Source organism: Dendropsophus ebraccatus, chromosome 11 (assembly GCF_027789765.1).
Source record: "Dendropsophus ebraccatus isolate aDenEbr1 chromosome 11, aDenEbr1.pat, whole genome shotgun sequence".
In the NCBI taxonomy this organism is placed as follows: domain Eukaryota; kingdom Metazoa; phylum Chordata; class Amphibia; order Anura; family Hylidae; genus Dendropsophus; species Dendropsophus ebraccatus.
Genome location: NC_091464.1, coordinates 85,296,354 through 85,319,415, shown reverse-complemented (window position 1 = coordinate 85,319,415; position 23,062 = coordinate 85,296,354). Strand labels below are relative to the sequence as shown.

At 43.9% G+C, this 23,062-nt stretch overlaps 1 protein-coding gene across 5 annotated transcripts in view; it reads left to right on the top strand.

The window, feature by feature from the left end:
- The window catches only part of ST3GAL6 (ST3 beta-galactoside alpha-2,3-sialyltransferase 6), a 156,208-nt gene that overhangs the window by 130,301 nt on the left and 2,845 nt on the right, over positions 1-23,062 (top strand). For all 5 annotated transcript variants that reach the window (XM_069945574.1, XM_069945572.1, XM_069945573.1 and 2 more), the window contains 4 exons: positions 5,159-5,222; positions 7,674-7,769; positions 9,204-9,390; positions 21,920-22,057. In XM_069945574.1, the coding sequence (XP_069801675.1) occupies positions 5,159-5,222; positions 7,674-7,769; positions 9,204-9,390; positions 21,920-22,057 (485 nt within the window). The remainder of the gene's footprint in view (positions 1-5,158; positions 5,223-7,673; positions 7,770-9,203; positions 9,391-21,919; positions 22,058-23,062) is intronic.

Here is a 23,062-nt window from a genome sequence, read left to right as displayed (position 1 = left end):
GGATTCCGCATTCCACAGGAAGAAGTGACATGTCAATTCTTTCGGTGGAATTCTCCCGTCCATAGAATTGAGTCTATGAGATGGGCGGAGATGCGCGCCGCCCCATCAGATACAAGCTACGGAATCTGCCGGAACTTATCTGCGCGGATAGCCTTAGGCTGCATTCACACGTTCCATGTTCCTCACGGAACACAGACGTGGAATGCCTGTAACGGAGACTCCCCCACCCGGTCGGCATTTGTGATAAGATGCTGGGAGCGGGGGGAACTGTTCAGATATGCGCCGCGCTGTAATGAATCAGCCACACCGTCATTGCAGCGCGATGCCCATCTGTACAGTTCCCCCACTCCCAACATCTAATCACAGATGCTGCCCGGCGGGGAAGAAGTCGGTTACATGCATTCCACATCTGTGTTCCATGCGGAACACGGAACGTGGGAATGCAGCCTTAGTGTAGCTTCACACACACCGTATTACAGTGGATTTTCTGCTGCAAATCCGCAGCTGATTTAATCTAAATAACTGAACACAGCATCAAATCTGCTGCAGATCTGGTGTGTGTGTGAATGCAGCCTTAGAGTAAACTGCACAAAAGAATTGAGGTTGCCTTAGCTGCAAATCTATGTGCAAGTGCAAAACTATTAATATTTCCTTTGTAGTGTATGTTGTGAATTAGACCTTTTATACTGTCACAAAGGAGACCTGCTCCCCGTGAGGGCACTTCTTATTGACCTGCAGAGAAAAGGCCAAAACTATTAATATAGTAAAGATGGATTTAGCCGTTGAATAATATTGACTGTCAGCTTCCTGCTTATCCATGCAGTTACATGCACATCCCTAATACTAGTGTAATACAGTCATTGACAACAGAGGCTAAATAGTCTATGAAATGCTGGCAAACTCTCATTCTACAGATTAGTTATGTATACAAGAGAACATTTAGTTGCTCCGCGTCTTTGTTGCTTGATTCTTAGACAAACTGTGGTCTATTTGTGTATGTAGATGGCATGACTCCTGCAGTTTTATTACATTTGGCACAGACCCACAGCTTTTATCTATGTATTTTCCAGAATTATTCTAGCATCCAATTCTAGCACCGTTTCCATTTTATAATGTAAGCCAGTTAATGTTGGAGGAGACTGGGCGACTACCATGAAACCCTTACTGGTTAGCTGGGATCATGTACACTTTGTGGTTGAATTTGATTGAATTTGATTTCTGTATCCCATTAGTATAACAAACAAAGTGTTGCTATGCTGTATTCTAATTAGTGAAGCAGTATTAATGGAATGTAGACTTAATGTTTATTGTTGAATCACAACTTTTGAGGGGGAAGCTTCATTATTGCCTTCTTACTCGGCAGGGCCTCTGTGTCACAATTACGCTAATCCCGGCTCGGTGATGGATTGCTCTGCAGCCCAGAGCAATCGAGCGCTGGTCTCATTGATCAATGCTGTATAAGTATACAGCATTGATCTCAATGAGAGATCAGTAAAGTGTACACTCTTGTCTCCTAGTGGGGCTATAAGTTTAAAAAAGAAACCCTCATTTTAATAATAAAAAACCTTCCCATATTAAAAGTTTAAATTCCCCCCCCCCCTCTTTTCCCTTTTTATAAATTAATAAAGAAAACATATTTGGTATCGCTGTGTGTTGAATAGCCTGAACTATTAAATTATCACATTTCTCATCTTGCACTGTAAATGGAGAAAGAGCAAAATTGCACCTTACACAAATTGTAATAAAAAGTGATCAAAAAGTTGCATATCGACCGATGGAAAGTACAGATCATGGTGCAAAAAATGATACATCACACAGGCCCCTGGACCAACAAATAAAACAGTTATAAGGATGGGAAGAGCAATTTTAAACACATCTAGTTTGTTTTTTTTGTTTTTTTAAGCCGCTAAATAAGTTACACAAGTTGCACATTGCTGTATTCGTACTGACCTGAGGAACATAGATAGCATATCAGTTTTACTATAGAGTGAATGGTGTAAAAACACGACCCCCCCCCCCCCCCCCCCATATGAAAATATTGCTTTTTATTTTTTACTGGTTTTGCAGCATATTTTATGGAAAGACTAAGTCTGTCATTGCAAAGGATAATTGGTGTAGCAAAAAATGAGGGCTCATGTGGGTCTGTAGGTGAAAAAAATCCGAGCGCTGTGGCCTTTTAAATTTTTAAAGGAGGACAAAACCGTTTTTATAATCCGCCAGACTTCTCCTTTAATGATTGTTGGGGAAAGTTTGTGAGGATGGTGTTTTTGTAATATTAGTCATCTGATTAGTATGTGTGACGGGGAATAACCCATTGCTACTTGACTTATGACTTTATTGCCCATACATACAATAGCTGTGAAATTATTACACAGATCATGAGACTCGCTTATAACCTGGAGCCTAGTACAGAAAATACCAACATGTCATGTGCTGTGAACTGTAACAATGCCCCATTCTCAGTGGAGAAGCCTTGACATGGGGGTCAGCTCTCTGCTCCATTAAGACGTTATCTACAGTGTTAGGACGGGTAAAATGGATTTTCTTAGTTAATCATCTTGATTTTGGTCATTCATTAAAAAAATGTGACGTGCAAATGTTTCCATTTTACATCATTTAGGTGTCTCAGTGTAGTGTTTTAATGGAATAAATGTCTTTATATTATGTAAAAAAGCAAAGTTGCTCAATAGGAATGGAACGTGTGTTCTGGTGCCACCTATAAGAGCGGGGATGGGGGAACCTTCTGTCCTCCAGCTGTTGCAAAAAAAAAAAAAAAGTCCTGGAATTCATAGAGTCCCACGGCTTCAGGTACCATCTCTACGCCAATGACACTCAGATCAACCTCTCTCGGGATGTCACCGCCTTGCTATCTAGGATTCCAGAGTATCTATCCGCCATATCTTCCTCTTTCTCCTCCCGCTTTCTAAAACTCAACATGGACAAAACAGAACTAACCATCTTTCCCCCACCTCCCTCCACCCGCCGTCTAATCTGTCAATGGCTGCTCTCTGCCCCCTGTCCTCCAAGTCCACTGCCTTGGGGTCTCCTGTGACTCTGCCCTGTCTTTTAAACCCCATATTCAGGCCCTGAACACCTCCTGCCGCCTTCACCGCAAAAACATTTCCAGAATCTGCTCTTTTCTCACCCCTGACTCCACCAAACTGCTGGTACATGCTGTGATGGAAATGGACATCCCTGTCCTTATTGTGTGTACAGTTATATTATATGTGGTATGAAAGTGTTTGACTCATTCAAACACTGCAGACTGTTATGTGTATTCCACTCACTATACCTTAGCTTGTCCAAACATCATAAACTCTGGGCAGTTTATTGAGGGTCTCTGGTCAGGAAACACCAGGCCTGGTTTATTGAGGGTCTCAGGAAACCTGGAGTTCTTATCTACTTCAAAGAATGGATAGACCCACTCAAACACAACACCCCCCAACCATAGGGCAATGGTTCATTTACAGGACATATGCAATGAGGTGTCCCTGGTCCTTCCCCATTATCACCTAATAAGCCAATTATGGACAACTCATTATCCTAATCACCTGTTGGGCGGCTCGGAAATCTGAGCTGAGTTTTGACTGTATAAAACATGGTGCCGACAGCAAAACTTGGTGGCAGTGGAGGGGGTCAGTCTAACTGAGCTGCGATCCATGATTTCTCCTACCCCCTGGGAAGGCAACAACTATTGTAAGTGTTAGATAGTTTCTGCTTATTTCTCCCTTTTATTTTATACTGTTATTGCATGTATGTATGTGTGTCATCTTATTTACCTTTATTTTTGTAAGCACTGTACCTTTTGTCTATTAAAGCTTAAAACTTTAATAAGTTTGGTCCTTGTTGCTCTAAGAATCCATAGCCTTTGGATGTTGTGTTTTACCCTGTGAGTGCCAGTTAGTGGTGTTGTAGGTTGACAGTGTCCTTTCACACTTAATTTTTAAGGTGGTGGCAGCATATGTGTTGGGGTGCTGGGACTGTGTTGGGGTGTGATTTATGCTCAATTTGCCACCTGAGTGGAAGGTGAGTGCAAGAATGAGTGAGTGGAAATAGATTAACCCCTTGCAGTGGCATCCACGTCACGTGCTAGTAAGTGTGTACGTGACACATGCTCTCATTATCTCTCGCTTGGACTACTGTAACATCCTCCTCTCTGGCCTCCATCTAACTCCCTTGCTCCCCTACTTTCTATCCTTAACTCTGCTGCTTGACTAATCCACCTTTCCTCTCGCTTTGCCTCTCCCCTCTGCCAATCCCTTCACTGGCTCCCCATTGCCCAACGTATTCACTTTAAATTGTTGACCCTGAAGTACAAGGTCATCACAACCTGTCCCCTCCGTACATCTCTGACCTGATATCCCGCTACCATCCCTCATGCAACCTCCGATCCTCCAGTGACCTCCGTCTACCCTCCCCCCTTGTTCGTACCTCAGACCAAGACTTTGCCCGAGCCTCCCCCATACTCTGGAACTCTCTACCCCAACACATCCGGCTCTTATCCACCATCAACTCCTTCAAAAGTAACCTGAAAACCCATCTCTTCAGACTAGGCTACAACCTATAATAATTCTGCATCACACTTGACTGGCTGCACTTAACCTCCTGTCTCTCTCCCCGTCCTTATTGTAAGCCCTCGCGGGCAGGGTCATCTTCCCCCATGTATCAGTCTGCCATTTGCCTTCATGTAATGTGTTTTTGATCCTGTATTGGTTCTGTTTGTTACCCCCTATCTCTTGTGTAGCGCTTTGGAATTAAGGCGCTCTATAAATAAACAAATTAATAATAATAAAGCCTAAAGAAAGAAGCTATACTTACCCACCCCTGAACTCCCACATTTTGTGCAGCGACTTTTGCATTGGCTTGTTCCAGTACCTCATTGCATGCCTCTTCTGCCTGCTTCCGATACAAAGTCAGAGCACCACCTGAATGTTAAGTTGTTTGTTCACTGTCTGAGGCCAATAACTGTGCTGCTCTTTTTTGGATGCAGACAGACTAGAGGAGCAGCATGGGACCAGAAAGAGCCCCCAACTAGAGCTGCAGATTTTCAGGGGTAGAGAAGTTTAGACTGTTGCTACAGCCTTAGCATTATATAAAGTTGTTGGGGACACTGGAATACCCCTTTTAAAGGTTTCTTCTGCATTTTGTGTTTTAACAGAAAGATACTTCGATATGGCCTTGAAGAGACTTCCAAAGTGTGACCTCCCGGATGACATCAAGAAGTAGGTGGTGTGTGTGTGTGTGTGATCTATAGCGCAAGCAGCCCAACGAATCCCTTTAAACTTGTAATGAGGGCCATTGGTTCCTGCCAAGATGATCATTTTCCTGTCAGTTTTGGTAGAATTTATGATGGAGGGATCCAAGACAGATATTAACTGAACCTTATGAACCTTATTTTGAACCGTGATTTTGAACACACAAATTTGTTTTCTATTTATATTATCTTAGACAATGATGCCCCTCTCTGTGCAGTGTTTTAACAATATGGCCTGGAGAAGGTATCCACAAAGCGGGCATCTGTCTTTCCTAAATAATGATCAGGCAATGTGCTCTGCTGATCCCCAGAGCCTATTGAACATTTTAAGTAAGGTGTGTGTGCAGAAAACCTACAGCATAGAATAATAATAAGCTCCACCATGTTTAAGCACTACCTTCCATCCGTGGTGAGGACAAGACAGATAAAGGTCCCAATTCCACCAGTGTGTAAACAATTCTTCAATCTTTATTGCTTCTCTGAGAATAAAAGCCCCTGACATACAAGGGTCAGCGCAGTTTTACTACTCACTTATGGTGATCTTATTCATGCTCATACTACCGTAATACCTTGTGCTCCATTTTAAGGGGTAGTAATCACTTCCGTGCATTCTATGTCTGTGTCCAGGTATCATCTGCAGGTCATGGGGTCAATGAAGTTGTGGTGTGTAGCAGACAGTATCATTTATGGCCTCTCCATAAAACATGCCGCCTTGAGCCATAAACTCATTTTGCTTCATGGCAGTAACGGCCCTGGGGATAGTATAGCATGTAAACCTTTTCTCTCCACTAGGACTTTTTTCCATTACTGGTGAGAATATGCAAAAGAAGTCTCAGTTACGAGTCTCAAAACACGGGAATAGCCAGATATCCCTCCAGGGGAGTGAAGCCTGTTGCCAAGGGGGTGCCTCCCAGTGGGGAGATCACCAAACCACCCTGATACGTAGCCCCTTAAGTCCCACTCTGTTGCGAGTATTGGAACATAAATAGGGAAATACCAGGGTGGCCCCTTATACGTCAAAGTCTAACTCTGTGGCGAGTATTGCGACATGACAAGCGTTTACCAAGGCTAGGCATCCATCCACAGACGATCGTTTCGGGGTATTTGCCCCTCGTCAGTGTGGAGTAGGATTCTGGCTAACAGGGGCAATGAAAAATAGACCACCAAAACACAGCAATCGCTGAGTACTCACTCAAGAGTCTCCACTGATGCAATGCCCCCTATAAATTTAAATATGCAAAAGAAGGGTCCGTGGAGTCTCAGTTACGAGTCTCAAAACACGGGAATAGCCAGATATTCCTCCAGGGGAGGGAAGCCTATTGCCAAGTGGAGACTCCTCAGTGAGTACTCCATTTGATTTTTTTTGTCGCTGGTCTCCCTGAGCTTAGCGACTGCTGTGTATTACTGGTGAGAAATATAAGCATGGAAAAATTTGCAAATTTTGGCTTTATGCACACATTCGTTATTTTTTTTTTCAAGCACGTAGATTGCTCCCGCTATCCAACTGTAGAATCCGCAAAAGGTTACAGATTGGGCATATGTAGTTCATCCGTATTTCTGTAAAAAAAAAAAAAAATTCTAACTTGTCAATTATAACTCGTCCGTTACAATCTGTACAAAATAGCGGCTTCCATTGGTTTCTATGAGAGGATCTGTCAAAAATAAAATTTAGGTCCGCACTAGGACATGTCCTTTTTTTTTTTTTTTTTTTTTTAGCATTGCTTTGCGTCCTTGTAATCTACTGATCGTGTGAATAGCCCAATAGACAACAATGTGCACCTACTCGAATATGGAAATACAGATAAATTACAGGACATGTGAATAAGGCCTTAGGCATGTAAATATTTTTATATATATAAAATTATATTCTTAGGGTCCTATTACACGCAGCGATTAACGACACAGAACGATGGTCGTTAATATGAACGCTATTGCGATGGTTACTATGATCGTTTATTCCTTCTGATCCCAGCAAAGCAATGAACAATGTGCAATTACACTGAATGATTAGTGAAAAAAATGCGGAACTTGAGTGAACAAATGTGGAATTACAGCAAACGATAAACGATAATTTTAGGTTCAGATCTAAATAAACCGTCAACGACATATGAACAATTTTTTTTTCAATCGTTGCCTGCAATTACACAGAATGGTTATCGATTAAATTCGAATGATATAATGATTTTTCACACGATTATCGTCCCGTGTAATGGGGCACTTATTCAGGGCCTGGGTTAAGCAATAAGTGTGATGTGTCCCCCTATGTAGGAAAAATTGGCTGCATTTGAGGATCCAATAATAGTATACTATTCAGATGCACTTTATAGGCTACAGTTGACATTAGTGGAGTTATAAAAATTGGAAGAAAGCCACTATAGTCTGTGACTAATGCATGAACTGCTTCCTTTCTCTTCTCCAGTATTTCCTGTAAGAAATGTGTTGTTGTGGGGAATGGTGGCGTGCTCCGAAACAGTACACTGGGCAAGAAGATTGACAGCTATGATGTAATAATAAGGTACAGTGACTTCTCTAGTATTTTTTGCATTTATACTGTGTATTTGGAGATACAGGCAGAAAGCATGTGGTAGTGAGGCAACTCAGGTCATTGCCCCCCCCCCCCCCCCCCCCCCCCCCCCAAATCAAAGATTTAAAGGGTTAGCGTGGTGCCATTTTGTTCTCTTGCATGCTTGCCTTTTATGTTGTTGGAAAGACCCTTCATTTTTCCATTGCTACTTTTAAGTTATTAATTTTGGGAAAACACCTAAAGCTTCCAGTACACATACCACAGATTCAGATCCCTTATCCTACTAGCAGATCTACAGAGGCTATAATAATAATCTGTACTCCTAATATAACATCAAACCCATGACCCTTACGTATGCAAGAAGTCTAGGGACATGTTCATCATATAACCCAAAGAGTATGACCTTTCACATACATCTACGCATGCCGTGTGAATACCACCTACAGAGGCCTTTGATGCTTGATTACTAGAGTCTGCCTATTACGGTCACAACTATGTGGGTTGTGCAGTTTACACTTTTGCAGAATCTGGTTAGTGGTTAGCATTGTTGTATTGCCGTGTTGAATAACATTTGTATGGGTTTCCTGTACTGAGTGCTGAGGTTTTTTTTTTCCCACAATCCTAAAATATACAGATTCATGCAATCGTGTCGTAAGAGTTAGCTGTTAAAGGGAATCTTATATTTTAAAGGGGAGCTATACAAATCTAACCTGCTGATAGCCCCCTATAGTGCCGGGGAAACTGAGGAAGGAAGGTATGTCTCTTACCTTCCTCTTCGACGTTGGTCCTGAGCTGTTAGTCAGGGTAAACTACGCTCCGGAGCACTGCCACGTCATCTGAGCCTCTTCTAATGATGATCAAAGGTGGGAGCGGGCCAGATGACGTAGTGTTAAGGATGCTCCCTATAGGCGCTATAGGGGGCTACCAGAAGGTAAGATTCATCTAACCTGCTTATAGTTCCCCTTTAATAAAAAAGGAAGTTAGGGCCTGCTAGGGGTGTAAATGTAATAAAATACAGCATACTCACCATGCGGAGTCCAGTGGTAGTGCTCTGGTCTACCCCAGTGACTGTTTATTACACTCATGACATGCTGCCCCCTGATGATGTTCCAAACCCACTATAACCAATCACTGAGATTGCATTGTGTTCAGAATGTCATCAGGACACCTGAAAAGGTTCAGCGTTAGGGTAAGTAAGCAGAGGCCTCGGGGTGGGCGAGGAAGGTGAGTATGCGAATTTTATAACATTTACACCCCTAGCACTCCATAATGTTTGTTTGTTTTTTTTATTCTAATAGCAACTTTGTCCAACAGGGTCTGGTTTCTGATGGGACCACCTTTTTAACATGTTTGTCATTGCAGACATAAAGTGTGAGGCTGTAAATAGTGGTGGAAAATAATATGCTTTTTCCCTCCATTTGTAAGGATGAATGATGGCCCTGTCCTAGGGTATGAAGAGGATGTTGGACAAAAGACGACTTTCCGTCTGTGTTACCCTGAATCTATCTTTGCAGATAGTTTGCACTATGATCCTAACACCACGGTGGTGTTAATGATGTTCAAGCCTCATGATGTCAAGTGGTTGTCAGAATTACTGTTACATAGAAGTGTGGTAAGTGTACGGCAGATAAATAAATATCTATATAGTAAAAATGAAAGTCTGTCTGTCCCGTATAGACTTCCAAACCCCTAAACCGTTTGACCCCAAATTTGGCCCTTAGATACATAGGGTGCCCAGGAAGGTTATAGCGAAGGTCCCGTCCCCGCCAGATGTACAGGAGGGAAGGGTGAGGGGGAAGAGCGGCGCCTCATAGAGATGAATGGGAAAATCTCCTCACTGCACACAGGTGATATAATTAGCTGCAGCAGACACGGCAGTTGGGAGCCTTAGCAACCAATAGGATTACTGCTTTCATTTTCATAGGGAGCTGGAATCTGAATGGTTGCTAGGGAAGCCGCCTCACAACATCCACAGAAATAACTGGTAGACCCCCTACTCCATCTATACAGTGCATGTATATACAGGGCAGTACAGGTATACAGGACCCCCTACTCCATCTATACAGTACATGTATACAGGACCCCCAACTCCATCTATACAGTACATGTATACAGGGCCCCCTACTCTATCTATACAGTACATGTATACAGGACCCCCTACTCCATCTATACAGTACATGTATACAGGACCCCCAACTCCATCTATACAGTACATGTATACAGGACCCCCTACTCCATCAATAAAGTACATGTATACAAGACCCCTACTCCATCTATACAGTACATGTATACAGGGCCCCCTACTCCATCTATACAGTACATGTATACATGGCACTACAGGTATACAGGACCCCTACTCCTTCGATACAGCACATGTATACAGGACCCCCTACTCCATCCATACAGTACATGTATACAGGGCCCCCTACTCCATCTATACAGTACATGTATACTGGGCCCCCTACTCCATCTATACAGTACATGTATACATAACCCCCTACTCCATCTATACAGTACATGTATACATAACCCCCTACTCCATCTATACAGTACATGTATACAGGGCCCCCTACTCCATCTTTACAGTACATGTATACAGGGCCCCCTACTCCATCTATACAGTACATGTATACAGGGCTTCCTACTCCATCTATACAGTACATGTATACAGGGGCCCCTACTCCATCTCTACAGTACATGTATACAGGACCCCCTACTCCATCTATACAGTACATGTATACAGGGCCCCCTACTCCATCTATACAGTACATGTATACTGGGCCCCCTACTCCATCTATACAGTACATGTATACATAACCCCCTACTCCATCTATACAGTACATGTATACATAACCCCCTACTCCATCTATACAGTACATGTATACAGGACCCCCTACTCCATCTATACAGTACATGTATACAGGGCCCCCTACTCCATCTATACAGTACATGTACACAGGGCCCCTTACTCCATCTATACAGTACATGTACACAGGGCCCCCTACTCCATCTATACAGTACATGTATACAGGGCCCCCTACTCCATCTATACAGTACATGTATACTGGGCCCCCTACTCCATCTATACAGTACATGTATACATAACCCCCTACTCCATCTATACAGTACATGTATACATAACCCCCTACTCCATCTATACAGTACATGTATACAGGACCCCCTACTCCATCTATACAGTACATGTATACAGGGCCCCCTACTCCATCTATACAGTACATGTACACAGGGCCCCCTACTCCATCTATACAGTACATGTACACAGGGCCCCCTACTCCATCTATACAGTACATGTATACAGGGCCCCCTACTCCATCTCTACAGTACATGTATACAGGACCCCCTACTCTATCTATACAGTACATGTATACAGGGCCGTATTACCAGCTGCTGCTGCCCTAAGCACTAAACCTGAAGATGCCCCATCCTCACTCACCAATTAGCATCATGATAGATGACCAGGCCTGACCAATACCGCTATACTGTGACTAGATAACACTGCCATACCAGACCTGTTCAATACCACCGTACTGTGACTGGATAACACTGCCATACCAGACCTGACCAATACCGCCATACTGTGGCTGGAGAACACCGCCATACCAGACCTGACCAATACTGCCATACTGTGACTGGATAACACCACCATACCAGACCTGACCAATACCGACACACTGTGACTGAATAACACTGCCAGACCTGACCAATACCGCCATACTATGACTGGATAACACCGCTATACCAGACCTGACCAATACCGCCATACCCCCCCCCCCCCCCTCGAAAAGACACCAGATTTTCTTGCAAGTCTGAACGGGAAGGTACGGCACTCTGCAAGATGCTACCCAAGGCACCAGACCATGGGTGCCTAATGGTAAATACAACCCTGCAGGTATACAGGACACTACAGGTATATAGGACCCCAAAACTATAGACTACAGGTGCACGGGACCTCCACCAACAATATACTACAGGTATACAGGACCCCAAACTATACACTACAGGTATACAGGACCCCACAACTATGCACTGCAGGTATACAGTAACTCCACCAACTTTATACTACAGGTATATAGGACCCCAAACTATACGCTTCAGGTATACAGGACCCCAAAACTATACACTACAGGTGTACAGGACCTCCACCAACTCTATAATACAGGTATACAGCACCTTTACCAACTATACTACAGGTATACAGGACCCCCAAAACTTTACACTACAGGTATACAGGACCTCCACCAACTATCCACTACAGATATACAGGACCCTTAAACTATACACTACAGGTATACAGGACCCCTGAACTATATACTACAGGTATACAAGACCTCCACCAACTATACATTACAGGTATATAGCACCAACTATATACTGCAGGTATACAGGACCTCCACCAACTATCCACTACAGATATACAGGACCCTTAAACTATACACTACAGGTATACAGGACCCCTGAACTATATACTACAGGTATACAAGACCTCCACCAACTATACATTACAGGTATATAGCACCAACTATATACTGCAGGTATACAGGACCTTCACCAACTATACACTGCAGGTATACAGGACTTCCGAAACTATACAGTACAGGTATACAGCCCCCCCAACTATACACTACTGGTATACAGGACCTCCCTCAACTATACACTACAGGTATACAGCCCCCCCCCCCAACTACACACTACAGGTATACAGGACCCCCCGAACTATATACTATAGGTATACAGCCCACCCACCCCCCAACTATGCACTACAGATATGCGAGACCCCTAAAAACTATACACTGTAGGTATACAGAACCCCTCCAACTATGCACTACAGGTATACACTAATTCCACTGATTAACTCAGATGAAACAATACCTATAAATTGGCCTCCTGGGCATCTTAGAACAAATCTAATTAACACACTGACACTTTGTACCCGGGCATCGCCGGGTACATTTTCTAGTCTATATCATAAAAAAGAAAGTCTGTCTGTCCGTCCCAAATAGACTTCCAAACGCCTGAACTGTTTGACCCCAAATTTGGCACACAGATACATTGGGTGCCCGGGAAGGTTATTGCGAAGGTCCCATCCCCGCCAGATGTACAGGAGAGGAGGGGAAGGGGGAAGAGCGGCGCCCCATAGAAATGAATGGGAAAATCTCCACACTGCACACAGGTGATATAATTAGCTGCAGCTGCCCAGCAGTTGGCAGTTGGGAGCCTTAGCAACCAATAGAATTACTACTTTCACAGGGAGCTGGAATGTGAATGGTTGCTAGGGCCAGCTGCCTCAGAACAGATCCACAGAAATAACTGGTAGACCCCCTAATTTATGTATACAGGACCTCCTACTCCATCTATACAGGTATACTGGTATGACTGGATAACACCGCTATACCAGACCTGACCCATACTGCCATACCCCCCCTCGAAAAGACACCAGATTTTCTGAACGGGAGGGTACTGCCCCTCTGCAAGGTGCTACCCTAGGCACCAGACCATGGCTGCCTAATGGTAAATACAACCCTGCAGGTATACAGGACACTACAGGTATACAGGACCCCAAAACTATACACTACAGGTGCACGGGATGTCCACCAACTATATACTACAGGTATACAGGACCCCAAAACTATACACTACAGGTATACAGGACCTCCACCAACTATATACTTCAGGTATACAGGACCTCCACCAACTATATACTACAAGTATACAGTACCCCAAACTATACACTACAGGTATACAGGACCCCAAAACTATACACTACAAGTATACAGGAACTCCACCAAATATATACTACAGGTATATAGGACCCCAAACTATACACTACAGGTATACAGGACCCCAAAACTATTCACTACAGGTATACAGGACCTCCACCAACTCCATACTACAGGTATACAGCACCTTCACCAACTCTATAATACAGGTATACAGGACCCCCAAACTTTAAACTACAGGTATACCGGACCTCCACCAACTATATACTACAGGTATACAGGACCCCAAACTATACACTACGGGTTTACAGAAACCCAAAACTATACACTACAGCTATACAGCACCCCCCACCAACTCAATACTACAGGTATACAGGACCCCAAACTATACACTACAGGTATACAAGACCCCAAAACTATACACTACAGGTATACAGGAACTCCACCAACTCTATACTACAAGTATACAGCACCTTTACCAACTCTATACTACAGGTATACAGGACCCCCATCTTTACACTACAGGTATACAGGACCTCCACCAACTACATACTACAGGTATACAGGACCCTCAAACTATACACTACAGGTATACAGGACCCCCGAACTATATACTTCACCAACTATACACTACAGGTATCCAGGACCCCCAAACTATAAACTACAGGTATACAAAACCTCCACCGTTATACATTACAGGTATACAGCACCAACTATTTACTACAGGTATACAGGACCCGCGAACTATACAGTACAGGTATACAGGACCTTCACCAACTATACACTGCAGGTATACAGGACTTCCCAAACTATACAGTACAGGTATACAGCCCCCCCCCCCAACTATACACTACTGGTATACAAGACATCCCTCAACTATACACTACAGGTATACAGCCCCCCCCAACTACACACTACAAAATACAGGACTCCCCCAACTATACACTATAGGTATACAGCCCCCCCCACCCCCCAACTATGCACTACAGCTATGCAGGACCCCTAAAAACTATACACTGTAGGTATACAGAACCCCTCCAACTATGCACTACAGGTATACACTAATTCCGCTGATGAAACAATACCTTTAGATTGGCCTCCTGGTCACCTTAGAACAAATCTAATTAACACACTGACAGTTTATACCCGGGCAGCGCAGGGTACATTTTCTAGTAGACTATATTAATATCCCATAATACTGTGTACCAGATAGCTACTGGTTTGATTTCTGTTTGTGTAAGGAAACACATGCAAAGTTTGGAAAAAGGAAGTTACCAGAGTGAACATGCAAAATTTTTGACTGTCTTCTTAGGATATAGGATGCCCTTTGTTTACCCTGCCTGTTTATAGAAGTTGTGTATAGAAATAAATCCCTTTGCATTAGGGAACTGCTCATAAGCAGAATGATTCCACTAGAATTAGTATATGTCTCTCCCCAAGACTGACCTCAGCAAGAGACTGCAAAGTCAGTCTAGATCAGTGCTTCTCAAACTGTGAGGCGGGCCTCACCAGTGAGGCGCCCCCTAGTTGTTGGTGAGGCCCAGCTAAGGAGCCAGTATTCTCAAAATTACCAATGATCTGCACAGTCCTTTTGCTTTTTGTAAAAATCTCCACTTTAGCAACATTATTAATTTATTTTGTACTTATTAGTATCTAGTATGGGAGATGGGTGAAAGGTAGCCCTAGCATTTTTTCAGCTTTTAAATGGACTTTCACTACAGATGGTGAGGCCCAGGCACCCTCTTAGTCAGTCTGGTGAGGCCCAGGCATCGTCTTGGTCTGCTAGGTGAGGCTCCAGTGGAAAAAGTTTGAGAAGCACTGGTCTAGATAATGAACCTGTGACATATAGTATACACTCTTGTTAAATGTATTCCTTAAATTGTCACTGTCTAATTATTATTATTATTTTTTTTGCAGAAATCAATAGTACAGGCGATTTAAAAAAACTTTGTAATTGTGTTTATTAGCTGGAAAATGCATTTTTATCATGAAAAAGAAGTTTAAAGCTCTCCCCCTGTCTTCATGGTTCTCTTATGGAGAGGGGAGGGGTTAAGGGAGATTGAGGCACCAAAACAGGACAACAAAGAGTTCATTTACAGCTACATCACCGGGCTATCTCCTCTGACAGTCAGCACTGACCTTTGAATACCACTTTCACACAGATCCAGCTGTGTAATACTTTGTTCTCTTCTCTCTGCTGGCGACTAATCTCCCCCCCCCTCCCCCTCTATAGGTTACACAGGGCTCGACTGATGTAAACTAGTCAAGATTTCCTGATTATGAGCAGTGAATGAGAGAGAGAGAGGAGGGAGCGGGGATCTGGGGAAAGTCTTTTTGAATGCAGATAATGGCATATTTGCCTAATAAACCCAATTACAAAGTTTCTTAAAATTGGCTAAACCAATGATTTCTGCAAAAAAAAACAAAAAACGACAGTGACACTTTAAAGGGAAGCGATCAGCAGCTTAGACAAATCCCTTCCTCCTCGGCTTTGTTCCGGTGCAGTTAGTTAGGAGCAGTGACTGCCCCAGTAGCTCCGGTCTGGCCCACTCGGCTCATTATCATTAGAAAGAGGCAGGACCTCCGGGGGCGGATCGGTGCTATGAGGACGGGTAGTGTTCCTAACAGGTGCCCCAGTGCTCCTAGTGGTCTTACCGGACCATGGAGCACACAACTATCTGCATCAGAACGGCACCGAGGAGGAAGGTGAGAGACATACCTTCTTCTTTGGCGTCTACTGTGCAGTAGGGACATATCAGCAGGTTAGATTTGTCCAACCTGCTGATAGTTCCCCTTTAGCAGATGTATGCTTTGTTGAGTCAATACCTCGATAAAGATGTGTTACCAGACTTGCTCAAAACGAGTAGGGTCGGTTTGGATGAGTAAATTTCACAACCTTGCACTGTGCAAATAGACAGATCAGGGAGGCGTCCGCAATGGCTGCCAGGAAGTAGGATGTAAGGCTTATATAGTTTATTTCAATAATGGCCAAAGAGGTAAAGTTTCACCTTAAAATGTCACTGTCGTTTACATTTATTTTTTATTTTTGCAGAAATCAATAGTACAGGCGATTTTAAGAAACTTTGTAATTGGGTTTATTAGCCGAAAAAATGCATTTTTATCGTGAAAAAGCAGTCTGAAGCTCTCCCCCCTGTCTTCATGGTTCTCTTATGGAGAGGGGAGGGGTTGAGGGAGATGAGGCACCAAAACAGGACAACAAAGAGTTAATTTACAGCTACATCACTGGGCTATCTCCTCTGACAGTCAGCACTGACCTCTCTGACCTCTGAATACTGGCTTTCACACAGGTCCTGCTGTGTAATCCTTTGTTCTCTGCTGGCGACTAATCTCCCTCCTCTCCCCTCCCCTCTCCATAGATTACACAGGGCCAGACTGATGTAAAAGAGTTGAGATTTCCTGATAATGAGCAGTGAATTAGAGAGAGGAGGGGGGCAGGGACCTCGGGAAAGTCTTTTTGAATGCAGATAATGGCAGATTTGCCTAATAAACCCAACTACAACGTTTCTTAAAATCGCCTGTACTAAAAATCCGACATTGACACTTTAAGCACTGCACGTTAAAAAGTAGCTTGCAGCCGGTGAAAGTTCACCTTCTATTTGTCCAGCGTTTGTGTAATGTCCTGCATTTGAAGACTAGACATAGCCTCAGTCTGTTCCCCCCCGCACATCAATAGTACAAACATTGATAAGAAAGTTTGTGTTATGTCTTACTACAGAAAAATGTTTGTTTCTTTCTCCACTTATGGGACTCCTCTTCTTCCTCCCCCCACCACCTGCACTGATTACTCAAAAAATCATCATTGAGACAGACAGATTATCAGCTTGTGTAGAGATTAGATTGTAGCTGTAACCTATAGTGATTGTTTAGTTTACTGTTTAGGCCAGGGCCGTTTTAATACATTGGTGGGCCCAGTGCACAGCCCTAAAGAGTGGGCCCCCCCTTCCCTTTCGGCACATTGTATAATGTACTGAATTTGCCCCCACACTGTATCAAGAGCCCCAATACATACAGTAGTTACCTTATAACACTATTTCCACCATACAGTGATTACATATTACATAAAAACTGCACTAAACAAAACAGAAAGATATCACCAATGATACCATTACATAATACCGCCACATCATGACCCCTAACACTACAACCCTATAACAGAGTGCAGTTACATCCAGTGACTCACCGGGGGCGTCTTCTCCGATCAGAGTCTGTCACCTTTTCTTTTTCTCTCCATCCAGCCTGGGCCACCTTGAAGTCTTCTCCTGGCTGTGAATCTTCTCTCCAGAATCTGCCAGAGAAATATTTTAGGCTCCAACACATACAGTAGTTAGGTCCCTTGTACCCCTATACAGTAGTTACACCCCTCTGTACCCCTACATAGTTACACCCCTCTGTGCCTCCATAGTTTTAAGTTGTCCCTGTAGTATATAGCCCCTCATGTGCTCCTCCAGTTATATACAGCCCTCCTGTGCGCTCTCCCATTAGTATATAGCCCCCCTGTGCACTCTCCCCAGTAGTATATAGCCCCCCTGTGCTCTCCCACAATAGTATATAGACCCGTATGCTCTCCCACAATAGTATATAGCCCCCCTGTGCTCTCCCCCAATAGTATATAGCCCCCCTGTGCTCCCCCCAATAGTATATAGCCCCCTGTGCTCTCCCCAATAGTATATAGCCCCCCTGTGCTCTCCATAATATATAGCCCCCCTGTGCTCTCCCCCATAGTATATAGACCCCTGTGCTCCCCAATAGTATATAGACCCTTGTGCTCCCCAATAGTATATAGCTCCCCTGTGCTCCCCAATAGTATATAGCCCCCTGTGCTCCCCAATAGTATATAGCTCCCCTGTGCTCCCCCATAGTATATAGCCCCCTGTGCTCCCCCATAGTATATAGCCCCCTGTGCTCCCCAGTAGTATATAGCCCCCTGTGCTCCCCAGTAGTATATAGCTCCCCTGTGCTCCCCAGTAGTATATAGCTCCCCTGTGCTCCCCCATAGTATATAGCTTCCCTGTGCTCCCTATAGTATAGAGCTTCCCTGTGCTCCCCAGTAGTATATAGTCCCCTGTGCTCCCCCATAGTATATAGCTCCCCTGTGCTCCCCATAGTATATAGACCCCTGTGCTCCCCATAGTATATAGCCCCCCTGTGCTCTCCCCCATAGTATATAGACCCCTGTGCTCCCCAATAGTATATAGACCCCTGTGCTCCCCAATAGTATATAGCTCCCCTGTGCTCCCCAATAGTATATAGCCCCCTGTGCTCCCCAATAGTATATAGCTCCCCTGTGCTCCCCCATAGTATATAGCTCCCCCATAGTATATAGCCCCCTGTGCTCCCCATAGTATATAGCTTCCCTGTGCTCCCCAGTAGTTTATAGTCCCCTGTGCTCCCCCATAGTATATAGCTCCCCTGTGCTCCCCATAGTATAGAGCTTCCCTGTGCTCCCCAGTAGTTTATAGTCCCCTGTGCTCCCCCATAGTATATAGCCCCCTGTGCTCCCCCATAGTATATAGCCTCCTGTGCTCCCCAATAGTATATAGCCCCCTGTGCTCCCCTATAGTATATAGCCCCCCTGTGCTCCCCCATAGTATATAGCTCCCCTGTGCTCCCCCATAGTATATAGCTCCCCCATAGTATATAGCTCCCCTGTGCTCCCCCATAGTATATAGCTCCCCTGTGCTCCCCCATAGTATATAGCTCCCCTGTGCTCCCCCATAGTATATAGCTCCCCTGTGCTCCCCCATAGTATATAGCTCCCCTGTGCTCCCCAGTAGTATATAGCCCCCTGTGCTCCCCCATAGTATATAGCTTCCCTGTGCTCCCCAGTAGTATATAGCTCCCCTGTGCTCCCCCACAGTATATAGCTCCCCTGTGCTCCCCCATAGTATATAGCTCCCCTGTGCTCCCCCATAGTATATAGCTCCCCTGTGCTCCCCCATAGTATATAGCTCCCCTGTGCTCCCCCATAGTATATAGCTCCCCTGTGCTCCCCCATAGTATATAGCTCCCCTGTGCTCCCCCATAGTATATAGCTCCCCTGTGCTCCCCAGTAGTATATAGCCCCCTGTGCTCCCCCATAGTATATAGCTCCCCTGTGCTCCCCAGTAGTATATAGCTCCCCTGTGCTCCCCCACAGTATATAGCTCCCCTGTGCTCCCCCATAGTATATAGCTCCCCTGTGCTCCCCCATAGTATATAGCTCCCCTGTGCTCCCCCATAGTATATAGCTCCCTGTGCTCCCCATAGTATATAGACCCCTGTGCTCCCCATAGTATATAGACCCCTGTGCTCCCCAGTAGTATATAGTCCCCTGTGCTCCCCCATAGTATATAGCTCCCCTGTGCTCCCCCATAGTATATAGCCCCCTGTGCTCCCCCATAGTATATAACTCCCCTGTGCTCCCCCATAGTATATAGCCCCCTGTGCTCCCCCATAGTATATAGTCCCCTGTGCCCCACCATAGTATATAGCCCCCTGTGCTCCCCAATAGTATATGCTCTCCCCCTCCCATATAACATTGAAAAAAACAAACACTTTTACTCACCTAGGTCCACGCGTTCCTCTTCTCTTCCCTCTTGTGGCCGCACTTCCTGCAGTCACAAGAGGCTGCACTCCCCTTACCCTCGCGCCGACGCTCCAGTGACGTCGGGCGCTAGAGGGAGAGTGCGGCCTCTTGTGACCGCAGGAAGTTCAGCCACAAGAGGGACTGACAGGGAGGGAGCCAATGGCTCTCTCTCTGTCAGTGTTGCTGAAGCGCCGCAGCAGCAGCAGCGGGCGGGCGGGGGCAGCGGCGGACGGGGGGGCTCTGCAGGGGGCGCCATGGAGGGGTAAGTAGATTACCCATCCATGGCGCTCCCCCCTGACAGGCTGGTGGCCGGAGCCCTGTGCGACCACATTGGTCGCACATAGCAACGGCCGGCCTGCTCGGGGGGCCCCTTTAACCAGTGGGCCCGGTGCACGTGCACCATGTGCCCTCTGGTTAAAGCGGCCCTGGTTTAGGCACATGGTCATCATCAGCTTGCTTCTACCTCCTGCAAATCCACTATGTTGGAGTCTGACAGCAAGTCCAATTTCCCCGCAGTGTCCCCACTGAAAAGTTAAAGTACAACACAGTCATCATTAAAGAGGTTATCTGGCGCTACAAAAACATGGCCACTTTCTTACAGAGACAGCACCGCCCTTGTCTCCCAGTTCAGGTGTGGTTTGCAATTAAGCACCATTCACTTAAATAAAACTGAGTTACAAAACCTGCACCCAACCTGGAGACAAGCGTGGTGCTGTCCCTGGAAGAAAGTGGCCATGTTTTTGTAGCACTTGATAACCCCTTTAAAGTTAACAGTTTGCCAATAGAAAGGGATGTTAGGACCACCAGTAAATTGCTCTTAGTAGCTGCTATGTGGATTTAGTAAAATGGCTTTAATAGGTTATTTTAAATTACATTTTAAAGCCGAAAAACCCTTTAACCCCCTACTCGAAATGCACATGCAAATAATGTTATGCTTTTATAAAATGTTTTTATTTGTAAGAAAGCACAGAGCACTCTATAATAAGCATTTTCCTTTATTGCATTATGTAAAAAACAATTCTTGATTGCCTATATACAGATGAGGCCGTACTGACTCACGGCACTCTTAGTGATCAGCTGTTCTTCACAGTTGCAGTGCTGGAAGCAATCGCAATTTATGGAGCTGGAAGCTTTGGCTCCATACATTATGTAGTGGTCATGCTCAGTTACTGCAGCTCAGCTCCCATTCACTTTCATGGGAGATGTCCTGCAGTAACTAGTTGCCACCACTACACATTCTGACTCTTTACATCTGGACGCTGCTGCCGTTCAATACAGCTGATTGGTGAGGGTGCTGTGGGTCTGCACACTGCCAATCAAATATTAGTGGGCCTGTTCTTTATATAGGCCATGTCAGGGAACTTCAAGGACTAATACTTTACACATATATCTGCATTTCTAGCCACCTGGCTATATTCGTTATGGGAGTATCATCAGTGAATTGCCAAATACAGTATATACAGTTGGTCTACAAGTCAATGCATTTTTTTTTCTGTCCAAAAAAAACAACTTACACACATATATATGTATGTGTGTGTGTGTATATATATATATATATATATATATATATATATATATATATATATATATATATATATATATATATATATATATATATATGTATATAAATTTTTAATTTTTTTTCCTTCTAGAAAATACTTGTAATTTCCCATGAAATAATGTTTGGGCATTTTTAGTTTAATATGTTATGTTATGTTATGACTCTATATATCTATACTATCTTGTTCCTACACTTCTTACCCCTCTAGTATATGTGTCCCCATGTTTACCAGCCTTTTTATGCTTTCTTGTTGCAGAGCACTTATGGTTTTTGGAAAAAACCTGCCATGAAGCTAATCTACCAACCTCACCAACTCCGTGTCCTCAATCCTTTCATACTAAAACAAGTCTCTCAAAATCTATTGAATTTTCCAACAAATTTTCCCAAGACGGAAGTAAGTTCATTTTATTCTGCCACATTCTTTTATACAGATTTTTTTCCCCCTTGGATTTCATCAGCCAATAGTACTCTTGAGCATTCCTAGCTTTTCATACTTTTTTAGGAAAACGTGAATTAATTCTCCATTTTGGATTATAAGCCTATGTTCACACAAGGAGTAATTGTATAGCATGGACCAATCTGCTGCAAAATCACCAGGGAATTTCACCTATTGATAGGTGGTTACTGACCACCACTCTGCTCTCAAAGCAAAGGAAATTTTCCCATAAGAAGTACTTGAGATGCAGATGATTTGTTCCACAACCCAAATAAAGTCAACAATGGGACCTAAAGAGCAGCATATCAGAAGACAGTAAATTTGCTAAATTAATGTATTTGCGAAAATGTTAAACAAGTATAAGTATATTAGTTGAGATAGGAATACCCTTTTAATACCCAGACATGTGCTGTATTTTATTTGGCAGATTCTGTGTAAATCCAACAAAACAAACATTATGCTTAACCCATAGGGTGCAAAATACAGATGTATTTTGCTGTATATTGGGCACATACAAAGCATCCCATGGGTGCACATAGAATGTATCTCCATGCGGTCCTGTACAGCTTTTATGCACATAATTCTGCTTTGCGGCTAAGGCTGGGTTCACACTGCGTTTTTGCAATCCGTTTTTTACAAAAAAAACGGATGCATTTTTCCATTGACTTCCATTGTAAAAAAAAAGGATCAGGTTTTTTTAACGGACACAAAAGTAGTGTCAGCTACGTTTTTGTGTCCGTAAAAAAAAAAAACTGATCCGTTTTGATCTGTTTTTTTTTTTTTTTTTTTACAATGGAAGTCAATGTAAAAACGGATGCACACAAATGCATTCATTTCTTTCATCCGTTTTTTGAAAAGAAAAAAAAAACGGATTGCAAAAATCCAGTGTGAACCCAGCCTAAGGCCCCCTGATCATCGTTACGCAACCTTATGTTCTCCAGCTGTTGAGGAACTATGACTCCC